Here is a 25471-nt window from a genome sequence, read left to right as displayed (position 1 = left end):
AAGGAAACTCATCATCATCATCTTCATCTACTATCATCATCATCATAGGCGACAGATGTAAATATACCACAAAGTATAACAAAAAAAAAATACCCCACACACATATATTTATAGAAAATTGGATAGAACAACAATTTGAATCCGCCACCATCACCACCACCCTAACCAATGACCATCCCAAAAATTTAGGTCACAAAAACATAATAAATCCTTTAGGCATAATGAGACTTTTGTTTCTTAAAGACAAAAAAACATATGCGATGACAATAACAACAACAACAAAACAAATAAAACTTACCACTGTTTATATTAGCCAATCCAAAAACAATCAACATGAGTGTCCTTAGTAAGCTGTTATATATCCTGGAGAAACGTAGTCTCCCCTCGCCGCCACACATTTTAACGAGAAATTCTATCCAAAATGAAAATGTGCTGTTCTGGCTCCCAAGTGTGTGTAAGGTATTTTCTTCGAAATGCACAATATCCTTAAAAAGGACACACAACTCTATATTTTAATATCCTTTTTTTTTGGGTAATGTTGCACACACCACACATACAAAATGACAGTGATAAATGTGTTTAAAACAAATAAAAAAAAAAAAAAAAAAGTTGCACAAGGATCTATCTACTCGTACTTATAGTGGATATCCCCCCAAAAGCATCACGACACCGGTCAAACACAAGATAAACACACACAATATAAGATTTTCTTCCATTTACCGGACACTCAAGGACTTTTATTTTTTTTTAGTAAAAAATAAAAATAAAAAGAAAAACTAAAAATATAAATAAAAACAAACCAACATATGGTGCACTCTCCTCTTTAAGATAAATTCACTCTCTTCAAAGATAATTATTTTTCTTCCTTTTCGTTTCTTGGGTAATCCTTGTTATATATAAACGTGTGTTTGTTTGTGTGTGTGTGTTTGTGCTGATATAAAAAAAAAATTTAATTAATACTATAATTTTCAACACCACCTGCTTTTAGGTACATATTGTCGCCTTTTAAGGACATTTCTCTTTTATAATTTATTAACACACAACAAATTATGCAAGGACCAACACCTTTCTCTCAAATTCGGTGTAAAAGGGTTTATATTCACACACACATTCTGTATTTAGGTATTATTCACATTTTTCTTTTTTTTTTTTTGAAGAAGTAGAAGAAGATATGGGATACGAAAAAACACTTAAACAGATACAAAATCTAGTAATTAATACACCTCCATCCGGTGGAGATTATTATATTTCCAAAAAAAGGACACGCCACGCACGACAAACCTAACAACAACAGTCGTTGTATATCAGTTTAGTTTCGGTGTTGAGAGATGTTTATGTTAATGTTGATGATGAAAGTGAATGATGTCGACACATTCTCATGTGTGTCCTCTGTGTGATAATAGATAGTTAAAGGATCACGAAAAGTTAACTTTTCCAATATAGACACGAAAGAAAAAAGGTACAAAAAAAAGGATATTAATTCACATAGAAAGATATACGGGATATAGGCTCTAAACATAAAAAGGACGACATTACAACTATCGTGTTTTGTAAAGGTAAGGTAACAATCAATCAAAATGTCATGTTATCATATATGGTCTTCCTGTAATTTGGCAAGGATAATAAGGACCATCACTTGGGTTGTTATGAAAAACTTTCATCTTCAAATATATTTTTTTTTTTAGGTATTCTTTATTTTTTTTCTAAAAAAAAAAAAAGGAGAACAATTTTCTATGTTAAAGAAAGGATTAACCCTCTCTCTTTCTCCTCACTTTGTATATCACTTGACGTCCTTGTTGTCGTCGGTTGTCACTATGTTAAATATTCATGACGACTAGCCCGGTTACCGGAAGAATTCATTTTTTCTTTTCCTTCGACTTTGTAGTATATAATGAAGTTTTAGCATTTATAAATGGGCAATCAAAAAAAAAAAAAAAAACTGAACCAAGATATCCTTTTTTTTTGCTTTGCAATCCGTTCTTTGTAACGAAGGTATTAGGCCAGAAGAATAACAAAAAAAAAGGGTTAAAAGAATTTTGTGTATAGTTTCATTAATTCAAAATCACAATAGTCCCGTTTTTTTTTTTTTTAGTTTAGTTCAAATAAACATTCAACGAGTCACATGTAAATCCTTCTCACAAGACGAAGGCCAAAAAAAGGATATTTTCTTTTTTTTTTAGCATGAAATTGCGTTTTACAATTTATTTGATTAAAAGCAAAAAAAAAAAACACAAAACGAAACAAAAATAAGGTAATTCCGGTGACGACGACGAATCTTTTTTTTTCAGCTTGGATGGGTTTTTTTTTTCTTTCTTCTTTTTTTGTATTTCTTATCTTCAAGCATAAAAATCCAGGATAAGCGATTTTATAAATATTTTGTGTATGAAGATGGCACACAGAGAATATATATGAAAAAAAAAATCCGTTAACCGCGCGTCACAATCCCGGTATCTTACATGGTCCAATTGAAACTGAGCGTATTATGATGGCAAACAACATTTCGGCTGATACAGTTTTCATTTCCAGCATCCATGTTATTTTTTTTTTTTTTGTATATTTTGCTTGTATTTCTTTCTCATCTCTTTTTCAGGAGGCTCTATAGTTTTTTTTTATTATATATTTTTTGGTCCTTTGCTTTGCTTTTGCGTTAGGATAGGAAAATAGGATACAAACCAGCATAGTGCGTTAGGAAAAGTCTCTCTCTCAAAATTAATACTCTCTCTCTCTCTCCAAATTATTATTATTCTCACAGAACCACAGTCGGTCCATGACATAAAGAAGACGACACACAAAAAAAAAAAGAAGGAAAAAAATCTCTCATTTCTCTTGCTTGGCTTTCATTGCCTCAACAAATTTTGGGGTGTGTACGGGTAAAATGCTTATTAAAGACCCACAAAATCTCAAAACCCCCCTCCTTCTCTGTGTCTAGTTTGGTGTAAACATGCTTTACTCAGTTTAGGCCAACATGGTTCAAATGAAGGTTACACGGTTGTTCCTTTGTATCTATTGAGAGAGAGAGAGTAAAAAATAGAGACCGAGAGAGAGAGAGAGAAATTATGGGAAACTCTCATGATACAGCGCAATGGATGCTGGTTTTATTTTTTATAGAAACCGGATCAGCTGTTTTTCTATTTTGGAATATCGTAAAGGGTCGACAAACAGCTGATTTCTGTCATTTAAATTAAAAAGCTTTAAAGAGAATTCATTTTGAAAGCTTTTCCCCAACATTCCTTTCCTTTACATTAAAACAAAAAAAAAAAAGCTTTGACATACAAAAAAAAAAAAAAAAACTATAGAATAAAATTCATGGCACAATGTCCTTAATTGATATTGCAATCGTGTCATAATAAAATCACACACACTTCTCATCTATCCCACTCACTTATATTATTAAAGTAGAAGTCTAAAAGCTATATATATTTACATTATATCAAAAGGAGATATGTGATTATGAGGAACCTTTATGAATATCGTTTGAATTCTAATATGCATGCTATATTTATTGCGTGTGATATCAATCGTGGGTGGATTTTTATATCAAATTATATTTTTGTATAGGCGGAAATTTTAGTTATACAAAATGCATACACATAGTTGTACCTATTCTATATATAGATGATGATATTCCTTCTTACACATGTTTATGGGAAAAAAGGACCTTTTTTTTTCGTGTGTTGATTTTTGGGTGGAGCATTTCATGATTATTGACACAATCAGCTTAAGTTTGTTTCTTTCTTTTGCTTTGCTCCTTTTATATTTCCTTTTTTTTTGTTGTTGTTGGTGAGTTTATACATTTTTTTTTTTTTTTTGTAATTAAATGAGGAAAAGTTGTGTTGTGTTGTATATGCGAGGACTTGAGAAAGAGAGTAAGTTGACTATATTCATAAGGACACGATGTACTTAGGAATTTTATTTGTTTGTATGAATAGGCTTAAAGGGTTTTTTTTTTGTTGTTGTTGTATAGTAAGTTGTAAAGGATTTTAGGTTTGGGGTATTTCAAATAAGTTCTGATGTGTTTTTTTTTTCTCAGATGAGATGAATATAAATTTATTCATAATTTGGAATAAAAAAGTTTTTTTTTTTATTTTTTTTATGGAAAAAGGACTTAATATTGATAGATCAAACATCTGATTAAATAGAACTCTCCTTTAAGTGAACATAGGGTTTTTTTTTATTTTTGTTTGCATTGACATTGAAAGTAAAGTTTAGATATTTAATTTTGATTATATTGAAATAATGATTGCATATAGTAGTTTTTGAAGGTTTGTTATTTTTCATAACTTTTTTCAATGTCCATCCAAGGATATTCAAGGAATTATCTATTTTTTTTTTTTTATGAAAAAAACAAAAATAAAAACTTAATGAAATCAACAACAACGGTCAAAATATAGTAAAAGTTTTAACTTAGTTTTTTTTTTGTGTGGAAAAACTTCTTTAATGATATTTATGTGGTTATCCTTGAAATGTTGCGGTTTAGAGAGGAAATATTATTATTTTTTTTTTTGTTTGGCTTTGAAATTCAAATAAACAACAACCTGTGGGTTTTGTGCTTCATATAATGAAGAAAAAAAAATAAAATTCAAATGTTTAGGTCATGGTCACGACTCACAGACATTCAGAATAAGTAACTTTTGGTAATGATGTTTTTTTTTATTTTTTTTTTTTCTAAGGCTATTATTTTTCATTTGATTTGTTTATTTCATTTGATTCCTTTTTCTTGGCGTAGAAAATATTATTCAAGTACCTTTTCAAAGAAGCAGTGTTGTTTATTGTTTTGAATATTGAAGTCTTTAAGTAAAAAAAAAAATGTACTTGTAATATAACCCAATTATAAAGTTGGTTTGTGCGAAATATTGTTAAAAAGTTTGTGAAATATTAAAATCTTAAATCTTAAAAGTTTTAATTTTATTTGACTTTGGTATTAAATAATCAGTTTGAAATCTTTAAAATTATGAACATGGTCAGTATGAATATAATATGGGCTTTGTATAAGGTGTTTTTATTCAAAAATTAGTGGTTATGTGCTCAGTAAAAACATTTGTTACTAAAAAATTTAAAGCATTGTGATCGGCACGATTTTCGCCCTAAACATTTAAGCGAATGTCTGCTAAAATTCTACTTGTTTCAACATACTTAATTAGTTTAATATTTTGTTTATACATTTTAGTTTGATGTGTTAAAATTTGTTGTGTAAGTTTGTTATGTAAGAAGTGCTTTATTTACTGGATGTTGTTAACTGTGGCGTATACGTAATTTTCTTTATTGTTATTGATTTTATTTTTGAAACAAATTAACAAAGGATACAAAAGTTATTCCTTTTTCTTAGGGAATTAAAAAAAAATTAAAATGCACGATTGCGTAAAATGTATCAGTTTGAAATAGTATTGGTAACGTACATATATCTCTTTCAAAGCTTCACTTAGCTTTTTTAAGATTATGAAAAAATTATATTTGGATTTTTTAATGAATTTTAAAAGAAAAGAAATTATTTTGATCCAAAACAACTTGGTTTGGATTTTTTGTATAAAAAGGATTTTTGAGAAAAAAAAACAGTCGTTAGAACCGTTTTTTATGTAAATAATTTTGTATAAAAATATTTTAAAATTTTTCAAAAGTTGTTATGCTATTTTTTAGATAATATTTAGCACCTTTTAAAAACGGAAGTGCGAAAATTATCAACCTGTTATTAAAAAACTAATTTTTCAAAAAACAAAAAAAAAAAATTTTTTAATCCAAATATGTGTTTTATGAAAACTTTTAGTACAATGGTTACTTAAACGCTTTTAATAACGGCGAAATGGAAACCATAAAGCAAGTTTAGTATTAAAAAAAAAAACGATGGAGAATGTATTGTAAACATTTTTAAAAGTTTTGTTTACAAACAAATTAAAAAAAAAAAATTAAGGATAAAATCAAGTTTTTATATTTTTTTTACATTTTTTTAAAAATCAATACTAAAATTAAATTAAAATCCGTCTAAATCCAACTTAATGTACCTATTTGAAAACATATTCATCATACAAATGATCTAAAATTAAAACACATTTTCAGATAATGTGTCATAAATATATTACCTAGAATAAACATAAATTTTTAATCTTTAACTTCATAAAATCTTTTCTCCTCTCCTCTTACTTCTTTGAAAGTTGTGTATAAGAAAACGAATAAAAGGTATCTCGACGGAGATGTCAATCATCAACATTTAAGAAATTTAGATTCTTTGACGTGGTTTATGCTTCAGTGGAATCACTAACCTGCTTTTTTTTGGTTTAAAAAAATATGAGGAAAATATTCAATGTTTTTTTTGCAATTTTTTTGAAAAGTGGTTCCAGGCATACAGAACTACATGTAACACGTATGAAACAACGAATTGGGAAATGAGTTTGTAAAAGAATTTATCTTACGTTATGGATCAGTGAATTAAACAGATTTTCTTGTCAAAGCGTTCCAAGTCATAAACAAGAAAATGTATAGGTAGAGGTACTTTATTTTTGATATTGCGATAAAATCAAGACAGTTTTTCACTCCGACCTTGCTAAAATTTAGAAAACGAGGCCATTGACATATTTCAAGCAGCTCACAAAAGAGTAAAAATCTACAAATTATTAAATTATAAACAAACTCTTAAATTTGGACAAATGTAATGTCGATTGAGCAGAAACAAATAACAAACCTTCATTATAATAACATCTATAAAACTTATATAAAGCAATGACAATACTAGTGCAGGTAAAATAGTATCTACATAAAATCAACAAATAAAAAAAAAATAGTTAAACTCATGAAACTTGGCAAAAAGTAATTTATGTAATGGTGTTTTTTCGCGGACAAGAGGGAGGGGGTGAAGGGCAAAAATATAGTGACAAAAATAGTGTGTGGAATATCATCATATGATACATGTTTTTAAGGTATTCTTTGATGCTGCATCTAATGACATAACAACAAAATTAATAAGATTGCTCTAAGAAAAGTTATTGCCGATTAAAGAAAGGGTGCTTTTTTTTTACTTCAACAGGCAAATATTATCAAAACCCATGAGCAAACATAATACACTGATGAAATTTGAGATAAAGGTTAAAGATAAAACAATGAAAAAGGATTCAAAAAGTTCTTAAAAATATATTTACCTAAAGGGTGTTTTTTTTAAGGGTTGAGTTATGTATGAAAAAGGTATCATAACAGCTGACATACATTTTGTTAATTTTTTAAATTTAGTTTTTTATAAGAACTAAGAATCAAAATAGTCTACAAAATTATCTTAAGTGAAAGGGTGTTTTTTTTTAGAAAGAACAAAAACTGCGAAAAAAAATTAAACCAATGAAAATTGGTAAAAATGTTTCATTTATAACAGAAACAAAGAATCTAAGCAGTCTATGCAAATATTTTAGGTGAAAGGGTGTTTTTTTTTTTGGGGGGGGGGGGGTTTAAATAAGGAAAATTCGCGAAAAGTCTGATAAAATCAATGGTATAAAAGGTCCCCTTACGAAATTTATTAAAAATGTTGTCTTTCCGATGGGAATTACAAATTATACAAATTTTACATGTGAAGGGGTGTTTTTTAGGTGTAAAAAAAATGTAGGTATATTGATTGAAAAGAAAGTAGTAATAACAATACCCTACTGAAATTCAGCAATTATGTTACTTTTGAAATTAGAAACAAGAATCTAAAGTGTCTATAAGAATATCATGTTTAAAAGGGTGTTTTTTTGAGTGAAAAACAAAAATGATGGGCCACCCTAATGAAATTTGGTATAAAAGTTGAATTTGGTATAGAAAACAAGAATAAAGAGTTTTCATACAAAAAATTTACGTGAAAGGGTGTTTTTTTTTCGAAGAGACAATAAAATCTGTAAATGATCCCAAAAAGCAAATAATTCATTTTATTTTCGGTTTCGATGACAAATTGAACGATTACACGAACCATTGGCTTTTTGAGCTGAATACTAAGTATGCTAAGAAAAACAACGACAAAAAACAAAATTTTTTGAATTCCCTGGGATTGAATAAATACGAAAACTATAACGGTACTTGGTGTGCAAAATTTTTTTCAATTTTTTGTAAACTAGTGTTATTAAAGGTCGATTTTTTTCTAAATTACAAAAAGCTGTACACAAGTGAAAAATTTTGCACCCTCACAGTTGAAATCTTATACAGATTTCATCCATCGGATCCACAAAAAAAAACATCTATCGCCATCCAATGGCATTGAAACAACTTAAAATTAACGAAAAAACAGAGAGGGACTACCGACACTAATAATATAAAGTGTTTTCTTAAACATCAATCATCTTCAGCTGTTTCATGCGCTTGTACATTTAAGAATATTAAGAATTCGATGTTTAAAACTTTATCTTTGTTCTTTTTATTTTACAAAAGGTTTTTATGATCTGGAATAGGATCAAATATTTCATACTTCACTTAACCCGTAGGGTTCTCTGAAATGTTTAACATCTTATAACTTTCGAAAAAAAAAAAATGAAAATCCCAGAAAAGAAAAGACATCTTTAGTTCAAAAATCTAAGAACATTAACTTGATGTTTAAAAGAAATATATTATTTTTCAAAAATGCATAAAAAAGCAAAGAAAAAAAAAGAATAAGATTGCAAATATAATTCCAAACAACCTTATGTTTTTTTTTTATTCAATTACCATTTGAAACTCAAATCTAATTTTTTTTTTAGTTGAATTTATTATACACAGACATAAAGCAGAAATATTTTATTAATTCTTTGAAAGTTAAATTACATCAGCATCTTTAACTTTTTCTTTTTTTTTTCTCAAAAGAAAATAAATTTATATCATAAAAGGAAGGTAAGAAGGATATCAAATAATAAAAAATTTGTATCTTATTTAGATCTGAATTTTTTTTTTAAGTTACTTGAGAAATTCATGAAACTAAATATCACTTGACTTAAAAGACCTTTTCTGAGAATTTAAATTCCACTGAATGCACTTTTTTTTCAAATTAATTCTAAGCTACTTTCAGTTTAAACAAGACCCCAAACACAAGTGAGTGCATACAACTTATTTTTTTTTTTTTGTAATCCTCTTTTCTGATGATAAAAATCAATTCTTATAAAATTCCATTTTCCAAGACAAGTCTATATCCTTCTTTGCCAATGTCCTCTCTCTTACACATATAATATCTGATTCTTATTCAACCTCAAGAATGAGCAATGGGCAGACATGTCCCGCCCATCATATCAAAAGTCGTTCGTTCGTTTGGAAGCAGCCAGAGCTGATGAAGAAAAAAAAATATATAAGGATCACCCGTAAGTGGAATGAGGGGGGGGGGGGGTTTGTTAGAAATAGCTATGGATATAGAGAGTATGCAAAACCTACTAATACTCTGCACACGTAATATCTGCCGTCTGAATACATTTATCAAAAAGTTTCACCATTACATCCCAAGATGAGCAATTTGAGCAACTATAGTATTAGAAATTGCGATGGATATACAATTATACATGAATATATATAAGCTGCTTTAGCTTCGGACTCTAAGAAATGTCTTAATTCACCATTTTGTATGCTTTGTGCTAACACTATATTTATATAATGTTTGTATGTATGTATATTTTCAATTATGGTGACCATGTCCTTTTTTACTTGTGATATATAGGTTCTATATAGAGCAAGTTTGGGATTCATAAAAAAACTAAACTTGAGATTCTGACATGACATAACGATGACCGAAAATGCGAGTAAGTATCTATCTCTATCTTCGCTCAAACCACTGATGTGTCTAGATTCAAACTTGATAATTGAGGCTTTTGGTTCAAATATAAAATGAAGAACTTGCAACCTAAAAGTGCATTTTTAATACTTGGATTTCAAAAACAAAGCAAATTTAAATGATTTACCAAAAAGATTACGCATACACCGTAGTGTACAAAATGTTGAACTATGTTTTGCTCACATTGAAGTAAGCTTAAAATTATTAGATTTAAAGTTAATTTCCAAAAAAAAAAAAATTGACTTTTCTATATCTAAGACTTTTTTATTTCTTTACGATTAAACTGATTTAAACCAAATGGCACTTTTTCAAAAAAAAAAAAAATATGTAGGAAGGTTTAGTTAAAAATTTGATTGATTTCTCAAAATAATAAAGAAACAGTTTGACCATTGTGTCTTTTCTAAACATCGAGCTTAATTGCAAACGTTTGGATTTTCTGAGGTAATTCTAATTCAAAAACCGTATGAGGTATAGTTTTCTCCTTTTCTCTTCATTCTTGATAGTAGAGTAACTAAAGCAAATTATAAGGGAACCTGGCCAAACAGCTCTGATTTTGATGGGGTTTTTTTTTTCAAAAGTAGGTAATTAAAAATACTTAAAAGTCTATAGATTAAAAATTGCCGATGTTGCCGTATTGTTTTTTTAAATTAAAATTAAATTTTTTTAGAACAAAACCATTTTTTTTGCTTAAATTTCATAAAACAAATGGTAGCCAAAGATTCTCTAGGGTGTAAGGGACACTCTTCCATCGTTTAAGCGATAAATGCAATTTTCTCACAATCTGACTTCAAACACAAACAAAATATTTTGAAAACAACGGCAACACCTACAATATTTTAAAATACATTTTTACAAAGCCAGAAGCTCATTCTCATCTCTTAAATTTAAATCCACTAAATTTAATTAAGAGTTTTTGAAAAAATGGTATTAAAACTCAGAACTAAAACAAAAATGTTATTAAAAAAATTTAAAATTAATTTTTTCCAAACTTTTTCTAATAAAATATGTATTTATTTTAAAAAAATTTTTGGCCATAAATATTATCAGTTAAATTCCGAAGCAGAAAAGGTAATATATATCACACTTTTGGAAAAAAAAAGTTAAAAATTACTTCAATTTCAATGGGGTTTTTTTTGATAAAAACTGAATTTTTGCATTGATTTTCTCAGAGATTTTGGCAAATAAGAACTTTTGCTATTTAACTTTCAACAACAAGGGCTATTGAATAAATAAAAAATAACTTTAAATTTAAATGTTGAACCTAAAAAAAAAAATAAGTTAAATTTTTTTTCAAAACTTCTATTAAAAAAATTTCTTCGAAAATGAAATACTTTTTAATTTTTTTCATAAACTGTAATACATTTTGACATTTCCTTTTATAATTTCAAATCATAATAAATGTGGCCAAAAAAATTTGAAAAAAAAAAAAATAAATGCATTTTATATTACGAAAAAATTTTAAAAACGACATGTTAAAATTTTGTCAATAATTTTTTTTTTTTTTCAAAAATCTGAGTTCAATTACCTTTCTTTCAAAAGCCCTTCATTCAATTAACTTAATTTAAATTTTACAAATGTGACTAAGCTTCTAGCTTTTTAAAAATGTATATTTAAATATTGTATGTGTTGCCGTTGTGTTCAAATATTTTTTTTTGTGTGTTTGAAGTCAATTAATAAGAAAATTGCATCTATTGCTTGAACGATAGAAGATTGTCCCTCACTCCCATATATTTTTTTTCCTTGAATTTCCTAGACAATCTTTTGGCATCAATTAATTTATGAAATTTAAGAAAAATTTTTGAAAAAAAAAAATTTTGTTCACAAAAATCTTCAATTAAATTTAAAAAATCAAAACGGCAACACATGCAATTTTTAATCTATAGACTTTAAAGTATTTTTAATTACCGACGTTTGAAAAAAAAAGATCATCAAAATCTAAGCTGTTCGGCCGGGTTCCCTAATATTGCCAATTATTGAGCTTTAGTTACTCCACTATTAATTATAAACAGGGTTTTTTTTTTTTTAAACTCCAATCCGTATGAGTTTGAAAAATTTTAGTTTTACTTTAACAAGAATTATCAACAATTCAAACTTGTCTCTCTCCTGTTTTTACAACGGGTTTAAAATAAGTCAATTTTTTTTACAAAATACAATTATTATAATTACAATATCCTCAATACAAAGAAAGAGGTTGTCTGTAAAGGCGGTTTACGGACAATGACTTTACGTGATAACGTAGTCAGAAAACAGGTTGTGTGCTTTTGTTTAAAATGAGTCATTTGAAGCGTTTACTTATTTCAAACAATCATAATTTACAAGAAAAAGCTAAAAAAAATTATTTTTTTATTTTCTTATTATATTAATTTTTTTATTTTAAAAGTTTACAAAAAAAAAATTATGCAAATTAAAAATCTATTCTTAAGAATAAAACCATTTTTTAATTTTTACAATGCGCAAAAAATATAAAAATAATTTATTGAAAACAATCATTTTCCTTAAAAAAAAGCAAAAAAAAACATGAATTTTTATTTTCTCACGTCATTAATTCCATTTTTTCCTAACAACCTATAAAAAATTTTATATCATCTGAAAGCTTATTGTCTTAGCTCAAAATATATACATCGATCAGGGTTCGAATTAAGGCATACGTTCGTTAACGAATGGTTGCTATGTGTCCCTATCGTTTTCTAATAATTAAATAGAGACAGAAATAGTCAAAACGTTAACGTATGATCGTAATCGTGTGACGTAATTCGACCCCAGGTCTATGAGACATCTACAAAAGAGCTAGAATTTTTTGAACTCGATCTAATTTCATTAAAAAAAGCAAAAAAAACATTTATTTTTATGCTCTCACGCTATGGAATCAATTTTTTTGTTTGACAACCTATTGAAAATTTTACACCATGTGAAAGCTTATTGTTTCACCTTTCATATGACGTGTCAATCTTATTTGGAAGATGCCTACAAGAGAAGTTAGAATTTTTTAAAGTCAACCATGTCGAATTTCCAGACTGAGATTACGGTACTGCCCACACTGGTGGCTATTCGGGCGGCAACAGATCTCCACTGGTGTTTTGAGGTTTTTCGCAAGTTTCTTGATTTAACCTTGTGTAGCTTGTAGTTAGTCTACCGTTATGTTTTATATACCAAATGAAAGGTAATTGTATCAGGATGCTCATAAAAGTCCAATAAAATTTCTATCTGCTCTTGGTCAAAAGTTATAACCTGTTGAATTCTAAAATTTTATTTTACCGTTATCTCTTACGAAAATGATTGAAACTTCGCATGCATTTAGTCTTGGTCATGGTCTATCATTACTTTACATACTTTATTCCTGTATCTATTAAAGAAAAAAATATAAAAATAAAAAACGATGAAAATCGGTTAAAAACGGTAAAAAAACGTGTTTTTTTATAACTTGTTTCTTCCGTTATTCAGTCAAAATTCACTACAAGATTTCAATTTTATGTACATGTATGCATAAGGCCAAAACCTACATGTCCTATAAGTTTGAGATTCTTTAAACTCTCCAAAAAAAAGCTAAAAATCAAAAACTACCCAAAAATACTTTTAAAAAAACAAGGTGTTTTTCAAAAATTCATATTTCGAAACGCAGAGTGTTGTAATAAAATCTGTATTAAATGATTAATTTTTTTCCTCATCTTTGTTATAATTGTAAAAAAAAATTTCCCCACCAAAAATCATCATTTTGTCATAGCCCTAAGGCGTGTTAAAGTTAAAATAAAACGTTATAGCTTAGTTTCAAAATTTTGAAGAATTTTTTCTTAAATGCAGTTATTCTTATATTAGTCTGATCTATCCATAGCAAAAAAATCAACTCTCCACAACTTCGCGTTTAAGTTTTAGCCCAAATTTCATCTTTTCGTTTTACCCCTGTTTACCCTATTAAATGACGGAATTTTTAAAAATCCTTCATTTGGATTAAGCTTTAGGTAATTATCTTTCAAATAAGCTATAGAAGATTTTTGTATCTCTAATAGTTTATTTTTAATTTTTAATTGAAATTTTTGCCGCGAAATTTTTGCCGCGAGAGTGAACCGGGAGAAAATGGCGTCACTTTTTTGTGGTGGCTGCCATGGTTCATCGATTTATAAGACGTTATCATTTCAACAAATTTAGTAACACTCAAAAATCTTATTTTATGAACAAAAACGGATAAAACGCTTCTATTGCGCTTCATTTCTTTTTAATCTGAAAAGAACAGTGCTGTCAAATATGTTGCAATAACTTAATTTAACAGTTAAAAATTAACTAATTTTGAAAAATTTTGCTTTCTTTTAGTTTAAATTAGTTTCTTGCTTTTTTTTATTTAAAAATTGGAATGTCTTTATGTTGTAGTGATGGGAACTATCGTATAAAAACTATCGATAGTTGTAAAATATTCATTCATTCGATAGTTTTAAATCATTCATTCATTCATTCATTTAGTTACTATTTTCATTCCAATAGTTTTTTCATTCGATAGTTTAGTTACTATTTTCATGCGCATAGTTTTTTCGTTCGATAGTATAGTTACTTTTTTAATTCGAATAATTTATCTATACGATAGTTTTCTCATTCGAATATATTTTTTTTGTACGATAGTTTTCTCATTCGAATAGATTTTTTTTGTACGATAGTTTTTTCATTCCAATAGTTTTTTTTACACGATAGTTTTTTCATTTGAATAGTTTTTTGATAGTTTTTATTCGATAGTTTATTCGATAGTTTGTTCGATAGTTTTCATTCGATAGTTTTATTTGATAGTTTTTATTCGAATGAATAAATGAATGAATTAATGAATGAACTATTCGATAGTTCAAATCATTCAGTTACTAACTATCGATAGTTTAAATCATTCGATTGTTCCCATCACTATATAGACTATTAATGGGTAGTAATCTAGTACTACTACACATTTCTATCTCCTCGAGCAAAATATTATGGTTGTGTTGATTGTAGTACTTGATTAACTAACCATCTACTCATGAGTAATCAAACACCTCCAAATGATCACGACTATTACAACAAGATCCACTATTTATTTTCAATGTAAACAAAAATACATATCAAATAATCTCCTCATTCCTTTTGTGATCGAAAATTCGAAAACAGTGATCGAAATAATAAAAGTGAATGAGATGAATCATGATTTTTTTTTCGTACGCACTTTTTTTTGTAATTTTTCTTTGAAATCAAGAACAGGTCTGTTTGGTTACTTTTAGGACAACAATATGAAGTCTGTCAAATTGTAAAGAGTGGGAATGAAATTCTCTGATGAGTGAAATTTGTATAAAAGTACCCACACCCACATGCTAAAAAAATGTACATATACGCAGCACCCAAACGGAACGGGTCTATTTTTTATTTAAAAGTTGAAAAGAAAGCTTCCTTAAAAATTAAAAAATTAAAATGACTTACCCAATTTTTGGAAAGCGGTTTTGATTTTAGCCATAATATTCTTTATCTAATCGCGCACTTAAAAAAAAGAGAAACCGCACCGAACCGAGCACATATATTTAATACACAAGTTTTTTTTCAAACAAGTTAAAACACGATCGCGAATGAATGTATTAAATCGAAAAGAACATTAACACAAATATTTTGTTTGAAATTAAAAACACATAAAAATTTTTTAATTTAATAAATAAATTATTTTTATTCAATACAAAACACTTTGATTGCTTTAAGAAATACTACTTCAGTATTGGCACAGTATATTTTTATAAACTCTCTTTCGTATAATAATAATAATCTTTGACAGTATACTCTTTGGACTGAGTAATCCGAGATTCCAACTCAATTTTGACGTCTCTACATTGCATTTTTACTCTTACTTAATTGTGAGAAGAGAGATGTGTCACTGGCTTGGATTAAGCAACAGAGAAGTTAAAATGAGTCGGTGCGAGAGATTGAGTCTACCTAATGGAAAAAAAGTAATAGATTAAAAAAATTCTGCTTCACTATTCGTTTACCTTTTTCGCACTATGAACCAGTTGAAATATTAGCCCTGTTCCATTGGAGGTGGTAGTTTGCTCGTGAGTAGAAATCTAGTACAACAACTACACATTCCTATCTCCTCGAGTAGAAGATCATGTGTTAATTCTAGTACTAGATCTATTCATGAGTCAACTACCACCTCCAATGGAACGGGCTATTTTGTCATGGATACAAATTGTTGGAATTAAAAAAAAGTTCTGTTTGTTTGTCTTTGAACAAAGAAGTCAAATAAAAAAAAGTGCGTTTGTTTTCTTTTTGTGATTTCAAGATGTGTACGATATTGTTTTTTTTTTTTTTTTGTTTGTTCTTAAGTGCGCGATTAGATGAAGATGATTATAGATAAAATCGAAACCACCATTTGGTAAGTCATTTTTCATAAGTTCTGTTTTTTTTTTTTTTAATTTCCCAAGTACTAAAGAAATTCTGTTTGTTTACCCATTCGATAACATTTTTGTCAGTGTTGTTTCTTTATTACTTCAGAGCGTTCATTTTACCTATATAATTTCCATTGTTCTTATAAAATAATTTTTTTTTTATAAAATGTCCTCTATTATCAAGAGACCCCTCACAAACCTGCTCTAGAAACAAGCATCTATTTCGAATTAAAATTAAAAAGTATATTTGTTGTTTTGAATATATTTTTTTATATTTGTGTTACTTAAATATTTAGGTATTATTTACACGTAAAATAGTACAAAAAATCAAAAACTAAAAACAATAGTGAAACTTGGCAAAATGAACCAAGGATCAAAAGAATCTCTGAAGAAAATTGGTTGGAAGGTTGTTTTTTTCGCGGACAGAAGGTAGGAGGAAGGTCAACAAAGCAGTGAAAAAAAAGAGTGTGTGTACATGTACACGCGACTGAAGTTATACTTCTCATTCAGTATTATGTAAATGAATTTCATTTGATATTTTTAATTTCTATTATTAAATTAATTAATCCACACTTCGTTTTTTACATTTTTATCAAGTGAACAATAAATTAATTCTTTCATTCTCCTTGCGTCCATGTAGTTTTAAATTTATTCTGCGAAAAAGCTTCTAGGAGCTGAACGCTTTGACCTAGAGACATGAGAGTGGTGTCATATGAAAGCTTATATTCTCAGCTACTCAATAGTGGTATAATCCGGTTTTTCGATTTTATTCAAAATTCCGAGAAAATCGCGTTTGAAAGTTGGGGTAAAATTTTTTTTTCGAAAAATCCCCCAATCTTTGAACGCTCCTGGAAGTTAAACCGCTTGAGAGCAATTTTTGGGAGTGATGCCAAATGATAGCTTGTGTCATGGGCCTATGCTTTGCACATTGTCAGATTTTTAAAAAATCGCCTTCCATGCTAAACCGCCACATCATGCCTATTTTTTCAGAATCGTGCCTATTTTTTTTTACTTTTAAGCTCTCCCGGTTTGAGAACGCGTGGACCTACAGGGATGGAAGTTGTACCCAAATGTACGGTTAGAGTCTCCACTACCTTTTGGCATCAAAAATTTTTTTTTCATTTTCTACAAAATTCCGAGATATAGGCGTTGGAAGTTGGGGGCGCTCACTTTCAGCTCAGCTCACTTTCAGCTCACTTTTAGCTCACTTTCAGCTTACTGATACCTAGCTCAAAAGTGAGCTAGCTCAAAATTTGAGCTAAAAACATACAATTATTTAATTATTTATCATTTGAAGGCAGTTGGGATAACTTTGCCGAAGATATTATTATAGGACTAGGTGAAGATGGACCAGAAATGTACAGTTTTTATATGATAGCAATTCATAACTTAAAATTCTATTCACATCTTTTCATTTGTATAATTGGGCAGTAAAATATCTTATTTTAATTTTTCATTTATTTTGGAGTCGTCACCATAGAAATCATTAATAAACAAATTCAGATTTTTCGTTTGTTTATTTTTTTCTCTAACATTTCTTTCATTCAAACAAGCATGATTTGTTGTTATTTTTGAGTTGATTTGTCGCAATGAGCCAATAAAATTTAGTTTTTTTGTTTATTTGTTCTCAATTTTATTGGAAGGGAGAAAATAAACTCTGAGTCAGGACTTTTGATTTGAAACGACCTATAGCTCAAATTTGAGCTGAGCTGTAAGCTGAGCTGAAATGTCAGCTTTTTGCAACCCTGGCAATTTGCCACATGGAAATTACCACATGCAACTTGCCACACGCAACTTGCCACATCCAATTTGCCACATTCAACTTGCCGCATGCAACTTGCCACATGCAACTGCCACATGCAACTGCCACATGCAACTTGCCACATGCAACTTGCCACATGCAACTTGCCACATGCAACTTGCCACACGCAACTTGCCACATCCAATTTGCCACATTCAACTTGCCGCATGCAACTTGCCACATGCAACTGCCACATGCAACTGCCACATGCAACTTGCCACATGCAACTTGCCAAATGCCACATACACTTCCACATATTGCATACTGAATGCCACATGCCTTGTTCTACTTGCCACATGCAACATGCATTTGCACCATGTTTCATGATACACTGATGAAATTCGACACGAAGGTTAAAGATAGAGCAGGGACAAAGAATACCTACATAAAATTCTTTATATTTTTGATGAAAGGTTGTTTTTTTTTTAGTGGTTTAGTTATGTGTAAGAATGGTATCAAAACAGATAACAAAAAATTTTGTGAATTTTTTTAAACTTGGTGAAAACGTTTCTTTTATAATAAGAACTACATATACAAAATTATCTCGAGTGAAAGGGTGTTTTTTTTTTTAAGAAAGGATAAAATTCAGAATAATTACCACAAATATTTGATATTAATTTCATTTATAACAGGAATCTAAGCAGTCTACAAAAATGTTTCCGATAAGAAATGGTATAAAAGTTACCCAAACGAAAATTATTAAAATGTTGTATTGGCCATGGGAACTACAAATTAAATGAGTCCATAATTTTCGTCTTGTGAAAGGGTGTTTTCTTTAATTTAGAGAAAATGTGGGTATATTTAAAAAACTTAGTAATAATAGTGGTACCTACCTACCCCATTAAAATTAAGCAATTGTGTTACTTTTGAGATTAGAAATAAGAATCTTAAGTGTCTATAAGAATAACCATGAAAATTAATGGGCCACCGTAATAAAATTTGGTAAGAACATTGAATTTGAGATAGAAAGCAAGGACAACAAAAAATTGGTGAAGGTTGTTTTTTGAAGTTATACTTCTTATGGGAGGGTGGGTATGAAAATTTACTTTTTGACAAGAATGTCAAAGGGATTATGACGCGATCACCCTGGGTAGCAGGGCTGTCGTTTCACCTTTAGAGTAGGCAGTACTTTAGTATTTAAAAATGCAGTAGGTACGCTGCAGTACGGCAAACATAAAACACACAACACGTTGCAAGTTACATGTTTCATGTGGCAAGTTGCATGTGGCAAGTTGTATGTGGCAAGTTGCGTGTGGCAAGTTGCGTGTGGCAAGTTGTATGTGGCAAGTTGCGTGTGGCAAGTTGCATGTGGCAAGTTGCGTGTGGCAAGTTGTATGTGGCAAGTTGCGTGTGGCAAGTTGCATGTGGCAAGTTGCATGTGGCAAGTTACATGTGGCAAGTTGCATGTGGTAATTTCCATGTGGCAAGGTGCCAGGGTTGCAAAAAACTCACATTTCAGCTCAGCTCACAGCTCAGCTCAAATTTGAGCTAGGTACCATAGCTTAGCTCATTTGAGCTGAGCTGAAAGTGAGCTGAGCTGAAAGTGAGCGCCCCAACTTCCAACGCCTATATCTCAAAATTTTGAAAAAAATTTAAAAAAAATTTTTGATGCCAAAAGGTAGCGGGGACTCTAACCTACATTTGGGTACAACTCTCATTCCTGTAGGTCCACGCGTTCTCAAACCGGGAAAACTTAAAAGTAAAAAAGAAATAGGCACGATTCTGAAAAAATTGGCATGATGTGGCGGTTTAACATGGAAGGCGATTTTTTAAAAATCTGACAATGTGCAAAGCGCAGGCCCATGACACAAGCTATCATTTGGCATCACTCCCAAAAATTGATCTCAAGCGGTTTAGCTTCCAGGAGCGTTCAAAGATTCGGGGATTTTTCAAAAAAAAATTTACCCCAACTTTCAAACGCGATTTTCTCGGAATTTTGAAAAAAATCGAAAAACCGGATTGTACCGGAATTTTTTTTTTATGATAAAAAAAGACAGCTCAGCTCACCCAACAGCTCAGCTCAACCATCAGCTCAGCTCTCTTTCAGCTTAGCTCAAATGAGCTGAGCTATGGTACATAGCTCAAAATTGAGCTAGCTCAAAAGTGAGCTAGCTCAAAATTTGAGCTGAGCTGCGAGCTGAGCTCAGCTCACTTTTGAGCTTTGTAGCAACCCTGCAAGTTGCATATTGCTACTACTAGTGCTGAAGCACACACAATCCTCATAAAATTACCATATAGCATATTTTATGCGCAATTTGTTTACTTTCGCTAAGCATATACCGTACGTTCTGAACCGCACAACATGAGTAAATTTCACAGATTAAATTGAAAACTACATGGACGCAAGGAGGATGAAAGAATTAATTTATTGTTACTTGATAAAAATGTAAAAAACGAAGTGTGGATTAATTAATTTAATAATAGAAATTAAAAATATCAAATGAAATTCATTTATATATACTGAATGAGAAGTATAACTTCAGTCGCGTGTACATGTGTACACACACTCTTTTTTTTTTTTTTGTAGAGACAGTAAAATGTGTAATTGGTCCCAAAAATCCAATGATTCATTTTATTTTTACTTGCTCAATAGGGCAAGTATTGGTTTCGTGTAGAAAAAAAAAATCGAGGTTTTAATCAAAACTAACATTACGATGATGGAGAAGATCAAAAAAGTGGTTTTCGTCATGCCGTCCGTCGGTCTGTGCGTCTGTGCGTGTGTGCGTCTGTGCGTCCATCTGTACATCGAGCTAGGGCCTAAACGGATGGATGGATTTGCTTGAAGCTTGGTACAGATGATTTTTACGTAATTCCCTAGACCCGTTTTTTTATTTTTTTATATCTCCATTTTAACGCATACCTCCCATATAATGTTTTCGAGGTATTGCAAATTTCAAATTTGATGTGCGGAATACTCTTATTGATTCTAACAAAACTGCGTTTTTCTCAAAAAATGAGGAGAACGGAAATATGGCGTTGCCGTTTTTCAAAAATTAACATATTTTTTAAGTTCATATATTTCATCAAAGCATTAGTTATTTTATTTAAAATTTACAGAGATCATTAAGTATAAAATGTTAAAAAAAAATATTTTTAAAAACATTAAAAAAAAAAAAAATTTAATTTAATTTTTAAACTTTTGATTTTTTTTTTTTTGATTTTTTTCTACAAAATCTTAAATTTCCAAAAGATATTTAAGATAAAGATACTGTGAACTACAAGAGCAAGTACGTGCGACCCAGTCGTGCATTTTAGTTAAACACAAATCATTGGCTTTTTGGAACCAATAACAGATTTAACTATCTTGTAGAAAAAAATAAACACCCTTCCACCCAATTTTTTTTTTTACAGACTCTTTTGATCCTTGGATCTTAATATAAAACCTATTTTATCTGAAGTGTAACACAAAAAATTACAATGGGATTGCTTTTTTTTTTTTGTCTACACTTCATATATTAAGAAATTTAAACTTCTAAATTTACAAAACAAAGTCCAATCTGGCACGAAAAATACAGTTGAAAAGCCAATATCGTCGGTCTCATAAGAAAACCTCGTAACTCAACTTTTTTTCAAAAATGACTTTTGAATGCCATTCTTTAGAAAATTTGGGGTCATTCCGAAAACTCTAAATAGACTTAAATTCAAATTTTGCACAGCGCGTTTCTTTCCAATTACTTGTTTGTTTGTTTACTCTTTCGTCTCTCCTGTAAAATTTTGATTTTGGGAGTTACGAGGTTTTCTCATGAGACCGACGATATTTTGCTTTTGATTTTTTTTTTTAAATATGCAACAAATTTTGACAGTCTGGAAAAAATGTTTTAAGGTGAATATATAAAAAATATAATGTTAAACAAAATTTTATAGGTACCTAATTTTTCGTTGAACAAAAATATATTTTTATTGTAGATTTTTGATATCTTGAATTCGAATCCAGATTCATGTGTGTTTTCCCGTTTCAAAGATAAAACTTCATTTCAAAGTAAGTTTATTTCAAAATATGACTTTATAGATTTTGTTTCACTCCGGTTCGATTTATTTATTTTCCTTTCAATTCGATGACAATACTTTGACATCCTCATAAATAATTTCTTAACACTTGAAAGGTACTCAAATTCATACAAAAAAAAAAAATATTAATAAAGAAAATTAATCCAATGTTGCCCAATACAAAAACATTGTAGGTGAAATAAAAATTTTAACTAGTGATGTGATCCGTGGAACCACCTTTTGGCTATATATGGATTGTATAATGAAAGAGAATACATTTAAGAGTCTGTCATCATCTCTCTTTCAATGCACTTAAATGGGACAAAAGATAAATCGAGTAACGAGTTTTATTGTTCCCGGAAACATTTTTTCAACGCACTCCATTTCAACCTATACTCGTATACATACATATATAAAAAGGTTTGTACAATTTTTCTGCAAAAAGAAAATTAAGTATTTTCTTTTTTTTTTCGTTTTATTAAATAGTTGTATGATGCATTTTCCAACACCAACAATAGCACGGATTTTTGTTTTTTTTTTTTTTTCATATAAATAAACCCAAGTGATGACTTGGTGAGTGAATGGGGAAATTAATACTTTTGTACGTGTGTCCCTTAAGGGACGGCTTTGAGTGTGAATGAACCTGTGTTGTGTACTTTTGATAATATCGAATAAAAAGAAAAAAATATTTTAATAAAACAAAAAAAAAACAACAACAACCGGAAGTAAAGCAAAATTATGCCTGCAAGGAAAATTGAGTTTTAATTTTTTAATTAATTATTATAGACAGGTGTTGAAGTTGGTCTTCATATTAACAAAACTGACAAAAAAAAGATATATCATTACACATTGGACGAAGCATGAGGGTTTTTGAACTCTTTTGAACTTTAATTCAATCAAAGCAAAATTATGTAGGTTGTTATTTATAAAACACAATTCTTTCAAAAGAATCGATTGCATTAATTTAAATGTATCCATAATTATGAAAATCGAGTAAGTCACTTTTTGCATTGTTTAAAAAAAAAAAACATATTTAATAATTTTATTTGAACAATTTAATGATATTTCTTTTTTGAAACAATTAAAGGAACTGCAATTTTGCTTTTAAATAAAGTTTAAACCTTAATGAGTTTTATGCTATTTTTATTCTTTTTTTTTTAACAGTAACTTGGTGCACTTTCATAATTAAGGGCACAATTTACATCTTGATTCATATGTCCAACGAAAACTAAAAACAAAGTGCTTGTTATAAAAGTGGGTAAAAAAGCACATAAAATCAACAAATTGTTACACCCATGAAACTTGGTAAAAAGTTTTCTTTTGGGATGAGAACCAATTATCAAAAAAGTCTATAAAAAAAAATTGGGTGGAAAAAAAACACCCTTTCACATGAAAAAATGTATAAACTTATTTTATTCGTAATTCATTTTTTATAAATTTCGTAAGGGTACCTTACCTTATCGCAGATTTCCCTTCCTAAAATATTTGTATAGACTGCTTAGTTTCTTGGTTTCTGTTATAAATGAAACATTTGTACCAATTTTCATTAGTGTAACATTTTTGTCCCAGTTTTTGTGGTACTAATTTTGAATTTCATCATTTCTTAAAAAAAACACACTTTGGAGATTCTTAGCTCTTATAACAAACGAAACTTTTTCATCAAGTTTAAAAAATTAATAAAATTTAGGTCTGCTATTATGAAACATTTCTCACACATACATAACTCAACCCATCAAAAAAACACCCTTTCACCAAAAATATTTTTTGAAACTTTATAAATCCTTTTTCCCTGCTTTATCTTAAACCTCCAACCAAAATTTCATCAATGTATCTTGTTTTTAACATGGCATGGCTTTCGATAAAAAAAAAAAAAAATACTTTTATCGGCAATAACTTTTCTTAAAGCAATCGTATTGACTTTTTTTTATGTTATTAGATTCAGCATTAAAAAGTACCTTGAAAACATTTGTGTCATATAATGATATTCCACAAACAATTTTGTTCATTATTATTCCGTCTAATTTTTTTATAGACTTTTTTTATTCTTGGTTATTAAAACTTTTTGCCAAGTTTCATGAGTGTAACAATTTTTTTGATGCCTATTTTACCTTTACTATAATAAAGTGTTTATGCATTACTTAAAACAAATAATTTCATCTGCATGGTCTACATTCTTATACAAAAAAAAAAAATTATTTTTACCTTAGTAAAAAAAAGTACGTATACACCCCAGTGACCACTTTCTTTGTTATTTTGTTTAGTCCTTTTTACTAGATTTCTACACTTTTTTTTTAATTTTCAAATGCACTTTTCTCTTCTTTTCAAATGCATCAGCCGGTCAATTAAATGTACACAAAGAAAATTTTATCTTTCGAAAATATATTTTCATTCGACATAATAACATCTAAAGGTGATCCAATTCTAACCAAATGGAATTCAAATGCACATATATCTCATCTTATCGAACAAAGTGATTCAACTAAATTAAATGAGTAATTCTTCGAATTGAATTGACCGAGAACAATGACATAACACACACACACAACAATGATAACTCTCTCTGTTGTGTGTTTTGTTATTGAATTTTCAATTGAAAATGACAAATTTATTTTGATTGTTCTGTTTCCTATTTTTTTATAATGTATTTTTTTTTTTCCAGCACGTTGATGTGATTGCGAAGATATTTTGAGGTATTTTTATTTGTTTGAATTATATTTTTTATTCTGAGGACTGCAACGGTATTTTTTCACATATAATTTGAAACATTTTTCAGTTTGTTATGAATGAAAAAATTTTTTAGTTTTTTTTTTCATATTCTCTTGAATTTAATTTAAAACTGTTGGAATCAATAATATTGTATTGCTATTTTAGTTAAAACTCATAATTACACAAATTTCATAGACCTGTTATAATCTTTTGATTCATAATGCAACAACAGCTATAACAAAAAATTGATTTAAAGTTTTTTATCGATTTTAAATAATTTTGTTTTTTATTTTTTTTAATTATTTATATATTTTACGCGATTAACTATCATTTTTATCGGTTTAACCATTACACCTTAAATATTTTTACCTATGTGTGTGTTTAAATAAATTATTTTTTTTACGATGAAATAAAATTTTTTCCACATACTCAGTAAATTAATCTAATTAAACATTCAAGGGAGATAGTAACATAGTAACAACGATGATGATTATATTATAATAAAAGTTAATGAATCATTTAACTGCAATTTTGGGTAAAGTTAACACCTTGACAAATTGCTTGTCATTCAAAGATGTAAAAAAAATTAATTTAAGGAAGTTGGTTATGAGGAATTTATTTTATATTATCCAATAAAATGTTTATGTGCGTACTTAATTTTTGTTAGCATGCATTGCAATTTTAAAAGAAAACACTTTTATATTTTGAAAAGCTAAGAATTTTAGATACATAATTTTTTATCGTGGATTGCACATTTGGGTTTCTTTAAAAGAAGTCATTAAAAAGAAAATATAATTTACATAATAATTTCTACATTTTTTATCCGAATCCTTTTAAAAAAGAAAATATTTTTCACTAAAAAAA

The 25471-nt window shown here is 28.8% G+C and overlaps 1 protein-coding gene across 3 annotated transcripts in view; it reads right to left on the bottom strand.

Annotated features, from left to right (window-relative positions):
* The window catches only part of LOC129907556 (uncharacterized), a 242264-nt gene extending 226997 nt beyond the window's left edge, over positions 1 to 15267 (bottom strand). The window contains exon 1 of one of the 3 annotated variants that reach the window (XM_055983837.1): positions 15161 to 15267. In XM_055983837.1, coding sequence (XP_055839812.1) covers positions 15161 to 15194 — 34 coding nt within the window. In that variant the 5' untranslated portion in view covers positions 15195 to 15267. Of the gene's footprint in view, positions 1 to 298; positions 881 to 15160 lie in introns of those variants that run through there. The other 2 variants (XM_055983836.1, XM_055983835.1) reach the window with 2 other exon arrangements.
* Positions 15268 to 25471: the final 10204 nt, after the last annotated feature.

The sequence above is a fragment of the Episyrphus balteatus genome, chromosome 1 (assembly GCF_945859705.1).
Source record: "Episyrphus balteatus chromosome 1, idEpiBalt1.1, whole genome shotgun sequence".
In the NCBI taxonomy this organism is placed as follows: Eukaryota; Metazoa; Arthropoda; class Insecta; order Diptera; family Syrphidae; genus Episyrphus; species Episyrphus balteatus.
The sequence above is the reverse complement of the archived record's forward strand: the minus strand, read 5'-3'. Positions and strand labels throughout refer to the sequence as shown.